Below are 12,623 nucleotides of genomic sequence, written 5' to 3'. Positions count from 1 at the left end.
AGACAGTTCTTTGATTGGCGTTGATATCTGGTTAACTCCACCCTGCGTATCACGCCCCCTTCGTGGTCATAAACCTTATGACACCCTTGGACACATCATCTGATTGACATATTTTGAAGCCAATCCATCCGCACAAACACATTGACATGGGCCTATCACGTGGTGAGGTGGGCTCTCTAGAGCAGAGCTTTCCAAACTTTTCATGTTGGTGACACACTTTGTAGACCTACATTATTTCGCGACACAGTAATTCAGTTGTACTAGCAAAAAGGAGGTTAAACTAACTTGTTTTAAAAGATACGGACACATACATATATTATATAATAACAAAATGCATTTACAAGTAACAGTATGTATGTGCAAGAATTAAAAAAGTTTAATAACACCAATAGCTACTTACTATTTTAATGGGATGTATGAAGTTGATGGGATGAACACAGTTTTGGAATATTTGGTGTAATATTAGATAAAGACACTCACATTTCATCATCAAGCATTTTTAAGCTTCCACTTCCTATCCATATATCAAGAGCAGGAGCAGCAATGCACTACTGGGAGCTAGTTGCAAAAAAATCCTTCTGACTTCAGCTCAGCATTTAAGCTGCCACCCTCAGAGCTCTGCGAGTCCGACTGACTACTGCCCGAGCTGCAAACACACTGCTGTCCCACTCACTGGCTACACTTGCAGTCACGAGCCAATTAAGGAGACTACACGTGCAGTCAGGAGCCAATGTGCCGCCAAATCCGCCAATGGTAATAGTTTCAGTTCCCACTGAGCTGTGCCAATTGGTTAAGATGATCTGTGACCCACTAGGTATCAATCACGTGTCAACCATGTGATATGTGTAGCAGACAGGTGGAAAGTCAGAAACCAAAAAACAATTTAATTTTTTTTTTTTTTAATTTAAAACAATTTGTGCTGAAGCAGGGACACACCTACACACTGCTGCCGACACACTAGTGTGTCCCGACACACAGTTTGGAAAGCACTGCTCTAGAGTAATAAATGTTGTCCAATAGCAGCAGCTCGTACCCTCTCTGAGGAAGCGTTCTTTGTGAAACGCGCGTCAGGGGTCCAGCAGGAGCAGCTTTGTCTCTCCTTGGCTATTATTTTAACTTGCTTACCATGGTTGAAAAATAGTTTACCTCTAACACTTTTTGTTAATCACCTCAGCCTAACAGGTGTATTATACATAAAAATATAAGCTTAATTCAGCCCTCGAATTGTAGGGGCTTAGTTTATTTCTAAACTCATACTGTTGGCTGATACTTATTATCTATAATTATCTCTCTGGTAACCATAAATATAATACAAGCCTGGTTAAAGTGTTTTTAACATAGCTTAAGCTATTGTATGAATGATTATTCCTTGTTGTGACTTATATTCCCTAATAAAGATAGAAATGGGTAAATGTAATGGAATAATATTTTTCTAAGAAATCCCTAATCAGTTAACATATACTCTTATCGTGGAGCTAATCCTTCTATACTTAATTGTAAACCTCTTCACAATTAGTTTAGCTAGTTGTTATATTCTGTTCGTTTAGTCCCCACCACAGGTAGTAATCTAAGCGGCTTTTATAAATTTATAAACTTATTCTAACCCTTATTTAAGGGAAGCAATATTTAGAAATTACCTGTAACTATAACAACTCCGCTTCCCCCTACCCCTTCTTTTGTCTTACAGTATATATGTTATCAGTGTATAGGCACTATGTATTAATTATACAGTGCAACATGTTTATTAATGCATAGACCCCTTGTATTATCATATAGTGCAGTGTATTGGGTTAATATGTGTATAAATATTCATTATCATCACTATACAGTGACACAAGTGTGAGTTGTACTGGTCACTTGGCCAAAACCTGCCCGTACTTCCCTGCAAGTTAATATGATCTATTGCAGGGCAGCTAGAATAATGTATCAAGCTGCATTTGCAGCTTCTGAGAACTTGCAGGTCAGGCTTGCCAGAGTGAATCTGCAACCACAAATGTAAGATACAATCTTTGCTTCTTATCCTTGGAGATAAAACACCTCAAACTTAAAGGGACATGAAACCCAAAATGTTCATGATTTAGGTAGAAAATTAAATTTTAAACAACTTTTCAATTGACTTCTATTATTTATTTAATTTGCTTCTCTTGTTATTCTTTGCTGAACGGTTTATCTAGCAAAGCTCAGGAGCAGCAAAGAGTCTAGGTTCTAGCTGCTGATTGGTCGCTGCATATATATACCGTTTGTCATTGGCTCACCCATGTGTTCAGTTAGAAACCAGTAGTGTATTGCTGCTCCTTCAACAAATTATACCAAGAGAATGAAGCAAATTTGATAAAAAAAGTAAACTGGAAAGTTTTTTAAAATTGTATGTTCTACCTAAATCATGAAAGAAACATTTTAGGTTTCATGTCCCTTTAATTGTTCGCTGTGATTGACAGGCCCAGCTCTCATGCAATTGGTTGGGACTGAATAACACAGCTCTTCAGCAGTCTTAAATTGTGCCAAGTGGCGATTATGGGTGGAAAGGTTCTTTGCTTGAGCACTTGTCAGCCTGCAGCTTGATAAATTTCCTTGTTAGACTGCTAGTATCAGTCTAGGTGTAATGGTTGAAAAGAAAAAAGGTCATCCTGTCTCCAAGTTTATGCATTTTATATATTGTCACCATTGTTTGATCCATTATGAAGAGCCAACACCGATTTGCTATGTTGTGCAGAGCCACCACTTTCGGATGTTATGTCATGCAGAAAAAAATTATTGTTACAACTATTATAGTTTTAATAAATCAGAGTAACAGTCAAGAGTTGTGATATTGGAAATATATTTTATGTATCATAGATAAAATAGTTATCTATAGCTGGTTAATACATTACTAGAACATTGTGTGCTGCAAAAGCCAAAACACACCTTAGAACATATAACCCCGGACCAGAGTCCAGTTGGCAGAGGCAGTCAGGGGGCAGAATTGAACAATCAGGTGCAGAGAATGGGAAACGTTGGGAGTTTCTGAACAGGGTTTGGGCAGTCTCAAGAGTCAATATAGAAATAAGGGGCAGAGTGAAAGAGCAAACAAATAAACAAACTATAGCATGAATGGGAGCTCTGCTTATGAAGAATTCTAAGTGTCACCCATTTTGCTGCATAGTTACAGTTTTGAATCTCTGTTTTGTTACCCTCTTCTCACATTACCTTCTGCCTAGCTACGCCCAAGGCTGACCCAACCCCTCCCATTACACAAACTAACTCCAGCTTGACTCCCCCCGAGCCTCACAGCCTCCAGATACTAGTTGGGAGTTTATGGGCATAATGAAGTAGGGTACATAGAGACTACATAGGTTTGGTCTAAAACCTACCAATAAAAGGAACTTCAAGAATCATTAAAGGGACACTAAACCCCATTTTTTTTCTTTTGTGATTCAGATAGAGCAGGCAATTTTAAGCAAAGTTCTAATTTACTCCTATTATCAATTTTTATTCGTTCTCTTGCTATCTTTATTTGAAAAAGAAGGCATCTAAGTTTGGTTTTTTTTGCTCAGTACTCTGGACAGCACTTTTTTTTATTGGTGGATGAATTTATCCACCAACCAGGTTATTCACCAAAAATGGGCCGGCATCTAAACTTACATTCTTGCATTTCAAATAAAGATAGCAAGAGAACGAAGAAAAATTGATAATAGTAGCAAATTAGAAAGTTGCTTAAAATTGCATGCTCTATCTGAATCATGAAAGAAAACATTTGGGTTCAGTGTCCCTTTAAGCTCTGTGAGAAAAATAAAGTGAGCAGAAATGTTTGAGATACAATCTAGCTCTACACCCTTAACCCCTGATGACTTTTGTCACAGATCTTTTCTTCCATAAGCGCTATATAGTTTGTTTAGAAGTTCTTGCTTCTCTTCCTCAGGTAAAAAACAGGAACGTGCTGCATTGATGTTCTGAAAGTGCAAACAAAAAGAAAACAATTAAAAGGACCAATAAATACAGTAGAATTGCTTAAAGGGACACTGAACCCAATTTTTTTCTTTTGTGATTCAGAAAGAGCAGGCAATTCTAAGCAACTTTCTAATTTACTCATATTATCAATTTTTCTTCGTTCTCTTTCTATCTTTATTTGAAAAAGAAGGCATCTAAGTTTTTTGGTTCAGACCTCTGGACAGCACTTTTTATTGGTGGATGAATGTATCCACCGATCAGCAAGGACAACCCAGGTTGTTCACCAAATATGGGCCGGCATCTAAACTTATATTTTTGCATTTCAAAGATAGTAAGAGAACAAAGACAAATTGATAATAGGAGTAAATTATTAAGTTGCTTAAAATTGCATGCTCTATTTGAATCACGAAAGAAAAAATTTGGGTTCAGTGTCCCTTTAATCCCCAAATGCATCTCAGATTTTTTTCAGAAAATGTTCAATGAAGGCTTAATTTTCTTGTCCACTGTATCATGTGACAGCCATCAGCCAATTACAGACTCATATATGTTTGCACTATTTACTCTTGCACATGCTAAGTAAGAGATGGTACCTCAAAGTATGGATATAAAAACCTGAGAAAAAATAGATAATGGATATTTTATGGCATAAAAAGCATTCATTTCCAAATGTTGCAATTAAACACTTTGGCTTACAAGTCCATGGGTCGCCATGGACTTGTAAACCAACACAGAAATCAAACACAGAAATCAAACTAAAAGACACAGGCAGAGAAAATTGTAACTTACCGATGGGGAAAAAAGTAATTTTTTATCAAATATTTTTAAATATTACATTAAAAAGTTTGGATTTCAGAATAAGTTTGGATTTTGGAATTCCAGATTTGGGAATTTGTACCTGTAGTATATATATTCCAGAAATATTGAGATCTGGATACATGTAACTGAGCATTTCTCAATGCCATAATGATAGAATGCTCTTTAGGCAACCAATTTCACAAGATGAAGAATTTAATTTCAATCGACTAGATTACGAGTTTTGCGTTATGAGGGGTGCGGTACTAACTTGCACGCTATTGTCACCGCTCACTTTCCTACAGCGCTGGTATTATAGGTTTTTACAAACCCGGCGTTAAAAGGCAAGAAGTGAGCGTAGAGCAAAACTGTGCTCCATACCGCACTCCAATACCAGCGCTGCTTAAGTCAGCGGTGAGCTGGTTGTACGTGCTCGTGCACAATTTACCCATAGACATCAATGGGGAGAGCCAGCTGAGAAAAAGTCTAACACCTGCAAAAAAGCAGCGTAAAGCTCAGTAACGCAGCCCCATTGATTCCTATGGGGAAACAAATTTTATGTTTACACCTAACACCCTAACATGAACCCCGAGTCTAAACACCCCTAATCTTACACTTATTAACCCCTAATCTGCTGCCCCCGACATCGCCGACACCTACATCATATTTATTAACCCCTAATCTGCTGCCCCGACATCGCTGACACCTACATTATACTTATTAACCCCTAATCTGCCGCTTCGGACATTGCTGCCACTATAATAAACATATTAACCCCTAAACTGCCACACTCCCGCATCGCAAAAACTAGTTAAATATTATTAACCCATAATCTGCCGCCCCTAACATCGCCACCACCTACCTACATTTATTAACCCCTAATCTGCCGCCCCAACATCGCTGCCACTATACTAAAGTTATTAACCCCTAACCCTAAGTCTAACCCTACCCCCCCTAACTTAAATATAATTAAAATAAATCTAATGAAAACCTACAATTAATAACTAAATAATTCCTATTTAAAACTAAATACTTACCTGTAAAATAAACCCTAAGCTAGCTACATATAACTAATAGTTACATTGTATCTAGCTTAGGTTTTATTTTTATTTCACAGGCAAGTTTGTATTTATTTTAACTAGGTAGAATAGTTACTAAATAGTTATTAACTATTTAGTAACTACCGAGCTAAAATAAATACAAATTGACCTGTAAAATAAAACCTAACCTGTCTTACACTAACACATAACCTAACCCTACAATTAAAGAAATTCCCTAAATTAAATACAATTAAATAAATGAAATACAATTATCTAAATTACAAAAAAACACTAAATTGCACAAAATAAAAAACAAATTACAAGAACTTTAAACTAATTACACCTAATCTAATAGCCCTATCAAAATAAAAAAAGCCCACCCAAAATAAAAAAAACACTAGCCTAAACTAAACTACCAATAGCCCTTAAAAGGGCCTTTTTTGTGGGGCATTGCCCCAAAGAAATCAGCTCTTTTACAAAAAAAACAACCACCCCAACAGTAAAACCCACCACCACACAACCAACCCCCCAAATAAAACCCTAACTAAAAAAACTAAGCTCCCCATTGCCCTGAAAATGGCATTTGGATGGGCATTGCTCTTAAAAGGGCATTTAGCTCTATTGCGGCCCAAAGCCCTAAACTAAAAATAAAACCCACCCAATACACCCTTAAAAAATCCTAACACTAACCCCCGAAGATCCACTTACCGGGAGAAGTCTTCATCCAAGGGGCAAGAAGTCCTCAACGAAGCCGGGAGAAGTCTTCATCCAAGCCGGCAGAAGTGGTCCTCCGGTGGTCCTCCAGACGGGCAGAAGTCTTCACCCAGACGGCATCTTCTATCTTCATCCTTCCGATGCGGAGTGGTTTCATCTTCAAGACATCCGGCGTGGAGCATCCTCTTCAATCGACGGCTTCTTCTACAATGAAGATTCCTTTAAATGACGTCATCCAAAATGGCGTCCCTTAGATTCCGATTGGATGATAGAATTCTATCAGCCAATCGGAATTAAGGTTGAAAAAATCCTATTGGCTGATGAACTTCAATCCTACTTCAATCCTATTGGAACAGCCAATAGAATGCAAGCTCAATCCTATTGGCTGATTGGATCAGCCAATAGGATTGAAGTTCAATCCTATTGGCTGATTGCATCAGCCAATAGGATTTTTTCAACCTTAATTCCGATTGGCTGATAGAATTCTATCAGCCAATTGAAATCTAAGGGACGCCATCTTGGATGACGTCACTTAAAGAGATATTCATTCTGGAAGAAGACTTCGTTGGAAGAGGATGCTCCGCGCCGGATGTCTTGAAGATGGAGCCGCTCCGCGCCGGATGAATGAAGATATTAGATGCCGTCTGAAAGAAGAATTCTGCCCGTCTAGAGGACCACTTCTCCCGGCTTGGATGAAGACTTCTCCCAGCTTCGTTGAGGACTTATTAACGCTTTGATTAGGACTTCTCCCGGCTTCGTTGAGGATGGATGTCAGATCTTCAAAACTTTAAGTGGATCTTCAGGGGTTAGTGTTAGGTTTTTTTAAGGGTTTATTGGGTGTGTTTTATTTTTAGGTTAGGGCTTTGGGCCGCAATAGAGCTAAATGCCCTTTTCAGGGCAATGGGGAGCTTAGGTTTTTTTAGTTAGGGTTTTATTTCGGAGGTTGGTTGTGTGGGTGGTGGGTTTTACTGTTGAGGGGGTTGTTTGTATTTTTTTCAGGTAAAAGAGCTGATTTCTTTGGGGCAATGCCCCCCAAAAGGCCCTTTTAAGGGCTATTGGTAGTTTAGTTTAGGCTAGGGTTTTTTTTTATTTTGGGTGGGCTGTTTTATTTTGATAGGGTTATTAAAGTAGGTGTAATTAGTTTAAATATCTTGTAATTTGTTTTTTATTTTGTGTAATTTAGTGGAGGGGGGTTGTAATTTAGCTAATTGTATTTAATTTATTTAATTGTATTTAATTTAGGTAATTTATTTAATTGTAGTGTAGTGTTAGGTGTTATTGTAACTTAGGTTAGGTTTTATTTTACAGGTAAATTTGTATTTATCTTAGCTAGGTAGTTAGTAAATAGTTAATAACTATTTAGTAACTATTCTACCTAGTTATAATAAATACAAACTTGCCTGTAAAATAAAAATAAACCCTAAGCTAGCTATAATGTAACAATTAGTTATATTGTAGCTAGCTTAGGATTTATTTTACAGGTAAGTTTTTAGTTTTAAATAGAAATTATTTATTTATTAATAGTAGGTTTTATTTAGATTTCTTTTAATTATATTTAAGTTAGGGGGTGTTAGGGTTAGACTTAGGTTTAGGGGTTAATAAATATAGTATAGTGGCGGCGACGTTGGGGGCGGCAGATTAGGGGTTAATAAATGAATGTAGGTGGCGGCGATGTTAGGGACAGCAGATTAGGGGTTAATAATATTTAACTAATGTTTGTGAGGCGGGAGTACGGCGGTTTAGGGGTTAATATGTTTATTATAGTAGCGGCAATGTCGGGAGCAGCAGATTAGGGGTTAATAATTTTATTATAGTGTTTGTGATGTGGGAGGGCATCGGTTTAGGGGTTAATAGGTAGTTTATGGGTGTTAGTGTACTTTTTAGCACTTTAGTTATGAGTTTTATGCTACAGCGTTGTAGTGTAAAACTCATAACTACTGAATTTAGAATGCGTTACGAATTTTGACAGTATAGGGTGTACCGCTCACTTTTTGGCCTCCCAGGACACGCTTGTAATACCGGCGCTATGGAAGTCCCATAGAAAAAAGACTATACGCAATTTGCGTAAGTTGATTTGCGGTAAGGCCAAAAAAGTGTGCGGTGCCCCTAAATCTGCAAGTCTCGTAATAGCAGCGGTAGTAAAAAAGCAGTGTTATGAGCCTTAACGCTGCTTTTGTACTCATAACGCAAGACTTGTAATCTAGCAGTATGTTTCCATTATAATAAACATAAAATCCATAACCGACGTTTTGGCATTGTGTGTATGGATTTTTGCAATATTTGTTTTGACTTTTTAGAAGACACTTACCACCTGCATGAAATCTTCATCACTAAACCCCATGTAAGTCTTTGTAATGGCGTATTCCTTGTTCAGCACAGTAGTAATAGGAATTGTAGTGCCATCTGTGTTCAATGAGAAGTTTGCTTTATCTTTTTTGAGCCTGCAATTCAGATACAATTTGATGTAAGTATAAAACAGGGTGTAATATATTATTAATAATTTTCTATGGCTTTTTTTAGATTTAGGTTCTCATCGTCTTATAAAATTCTCTCAAGAAAGTTATAGAAATCAGCATTTTTCTAATCTATTATCAAATTTCTTTTATTCTCAATGAAAAGCCAATTTGTTGTTGAAAAGCATACAAGATAGTTTCAGGAGTAACAATGTACTACTAGGAGCTAGCTGGTGATTGGTGGCTACACACATGCCTCATGCCTCTTGTCATTGGCATTTTCTTTTTGCACGTTGTTTCCCTTTATGTGTCATCTTAACGATATATGTGATATCTTTTTTTCCTCTCTTTATAGTTTCTTCAGTTGATGGACAATGAGTAGATCTGTACGGTCACCTTGGTGAATAGATGTCACTTGAATGATATTGAGGGGGTGAGTAGACAATTGTGAGGCCTATTTATTAATGTGTGAGCAGACATGATCCAATATTGCGCACATCGATAAATGCCGACAGCATACGCTCTCAGCATTTATCATTGCATCAGCAGTTCTTGTGAATTGCTGGTGCAACGCCGCCCCCTGCAGATTCGCGGCCAATTGGTCAACCTGATCGTAATGGATCGGGTTGATTTTTGGCAATGTCTGTCCGACGCCTCAGTGCATGTGGACAGGTTATGGAGCAGCTGTCTTTAGACTGAAGGCTCGCCAGAAACACGGCGCTTCAAGCTCCATACGGAGCTTGATAAATATGCCCCTGTATTTCTCTCTCCCATCTTTATTGCTGCAGTCTTGTTCTAACAGGCTCTGAAGTTACAGTCTGCTCTGACTATTGCAGTCAGTCCATCTTGGGAAGCTCTTGTTCAGCAAATGCTATTACTGTGTGTTGTAAGCTGATATATATGTTCTGGACACATAATACTCTAAAGTTAAAGTGAAAGTTAATCCTAGCGTTTCACAAACGCTAGGATTGACTATTGAAACAAATAAAGGGGACTTTCATTCATGAAGTATAAGATACTTCATGTAGAAATCTCCTTTATTTGTCTCAACCGATCGGCAATTTGAGCTTCTAACAAAGCCCATGGCTAAAAAAAAATTTGCCAAAAGGTGAGGTTTTCACCTCTTAGCCAATAGCAGTGCGGTAAATCCGGCTTGGCACCCATGGGAGTGACATTAGCCACACTGCTACTGCCTAAGAAGTAAAAACGTCACCTCTTAGGAAAAAAATTTTTTGCCATGGCATTTGTTAGCAGCTCAAATCGCCGATCGGTTGACACAAATAAAGGAGCTTTCTACATGAAGTATTTTATACTTCATGAATGAAAGTCCCCTTTATGTGTTTCATAGTAAATCCGAGCGTTTGTGAAATGCTAGGATTAACTTTCACTTTAATAAAAGAAAAAGTGTTGTTTTGGACCATCTTGTTCCTTTTAAGATTGTGAAATATATTGCCCTAAATTATTAGTGTGGATCTTGTAGAATACAACTATTACCACATATCTTATCAATCAAGTATCTTGTAGATGTAAATACAAAAATAAAACAGTTGTATGACATTTGTAAAAGCACAAAATTGAGAAAATAAATTCCCAATTAAAAGCAATAAAGTAATAAAAAGTGTTACTAAATTACACACCGTGCACAAAAATATAATATATCAAACCAAAAGATTAGATAAAAGGAATCAGGCTGTCTTTTTTTATTCAATTGATCCACAAAGATCTTCAATCCTCATTTTATGCTCCTGAAAACTTACATAGTCACACTATTGTCAGGCACTATTCTAATAAAAAATATGATTTTTTCTGAAAGTAAGAAATATATAGGAATCCATTTAAGAAGCTGTGAAGCAATGTGGCGTGACTTTGGCTGTAGGCTCGCTCATCAGACTGTTGCTTTCTAACCTATATGTCAGCTCTGAGCTGATGGTTTTCAATCCCCCCGGACTTGTCCGACCATGGGGTGATTAACAGCCACTGCTCGCATGAGTAGGGGGTGGCGTTACACAATCATCGGCTTGTGTAATGATAAATGTGGGCAGCCTATTGCTGTCCGCTAGCCACAATGCCAGGTAACCAGGTTCAGAGATGTTTAATGGACCCCATTGTATATACATGATTAATTAGTGTGTTTCATACTTGGTTTTTGGATGAATGTATGCATTTTGGCAACTATTTGTTATATTTTAATGGTTTCCTGCTCACTAAACAGTGAACAAGTAACTAACCATCAAACAGCTCCTAAACATTGTATTCCACTGTTAAAATTCTCAATCAAAGTTGGAAATAAGCACATACATTGTATCAGTATGTAGTGAAATATTTCCCATTGGCATATGTGTAAATACATAGGTTTTAGATCACAAACGGCTAGATTACGAGTTGTGCGTTACGGTTTTAACGCTGGATCTTCTGGGGTTAGTGTTAGGGGTTTTTTTTAAAAATCTTTTTGGGTGTTTTTATTTTTAGATTAGGGTTTGGGCTTTATGTAAAAGAGCTGAATACCCTTTTCAGGGCAATGTAAAAGAGCTGAATGCCTTTTAAGGGCAATGCCCATACAAATGCCCTTTTCAGGGTTTTACTGTTGGGGGGGTCTTTGCATTTTTTTTGTTCAGGTAAAACAGCTGGTTTCTTTAGGGCAATGCCCTACAATAGGGCCCTTTTAAGGGCTATTGGTAGTTTATTTTAGGCTAGGGGGTGTTTTTATTTATTTTTTTTGGGGGGGGGGGCTTTTTTATAGGGCTATTAGATTAGGTGTAATTGTTTTTATTTTTTATAATTTAGTTTGTTATTTTTCGTAATTTAAGATTTTTTATTTTTTGTAATTTTAGACTTACATTTTTTTAGTAGTGTTAGTTTTTTTTTATGTGTAATTTAGTTTTTTTAATTGGTAGTTATTTTAATTTTAGTATAATAGTTATGTTAGGTTAATTTATAGTTTAAACTTAGGGTTTTTTTATTTCACAGGTAAGTTTTTATTTATTTTAAGATAGGGATATTGTAATTTTAATTTAAAGTTAGGGGGTAATAGGTTTAGGGGTTAATAGTTCAATTTAGTTTTTTGTGATGTGGGGGCTGGCGGTTTAGGGGTTAATAGGTTTATGTTGATGGCAGCAGATTAGGGGTGTTCAGACTTGGGGTTTATGTTAGGGTGTTAGGTTTAAACTTAACTTTTTTGTCTCCATAGACATCAATGGGTTTGTGTTACGGAGCTTTTCATTCCGCGCTTCAGGTGTTAGTTTTTTTTCTAACACTCCCTCCCCATTGATGTCTATGGGGAAAGCGTGCACGAGCAGGTCAAAACAGCACTTGGATTTTGAGCGGTATGGAGCTTATCGCAACCATATCGCATGCACAAGGAGGCTTTTCAGAAACTTGTAATGACAGTGCTATGGAGGGTTATATAACGCAACTTTTGTTGCGTTCGTTTCGCACCCTCTATAACACAAAACTCGTAATCTAGGCGCCTGTCTTTTAATGGCGCCATATAAATCCAAAATCTAGATGCCAAATAAATGCAAATCTACTGGGAATAGAGGTTATAAGTCTCTAAAAAAAAAAAATGAATGTACAATGTAGCCTGTACATTACTGGTGGCTGTACTGTAAAACTCTCAGGCTTACATTTATTGGAATTATTAAGTGTCTGACATGGATTTTGGAATCTTGATTTAGACTAAAATGTGAGTTTTAAACAT

The 12,623-nt window shown here is 37.1% G+C and overlaps 1 protein-coding gene across 1 annotated transcript in view; it reads right to left on the bottom strand.

Moving 5' to 3' along the window:
* Positions 1-3,526: 3,526 nt before the first annotated feature.
* Positions 3,527-12,623, bottom strand: part of LOC128662744 (adenosine deaminase) — a 262,634-nt gene continuing 253,537 nt past the window's right edge. Inside the window, exons 11-12 of the mRNA XM_053716677.1 lie at positions 8,782-8,914; positions 3,527-3,929 (exon numbers count right to left, since the gene is read on the bottom strand). Coding sequence (XP_053572652.1) covers positions 3,834-3,929; positions 8,782-8,914 — 229 coding nt within the window. The 3' untranslated portion in view covers positions 3,527-3,833. The remainder of the gene's footprint in view (positions 3,930-8,781; positions 8,915-12,623) is intronic.

Source organism: Bombina bombina, chromosome 1 (assembly GCF_027579735.1).
Source record: "Bombina bombina isolate aBomBom1 chromosome 1, aBomBom1.pri, whole genome shotgun sequence".
NCBI lineage: Eukaryota > Metazoa > Chordata > Amphibia > Anura > Bombinatoridae > Bombina > Bombina bombina.
The sequence above is the reverse complement of the archived record's forward strand: the minus strand, read 5'-3'. Positions and strand labels throughout refer to the sequence as shown.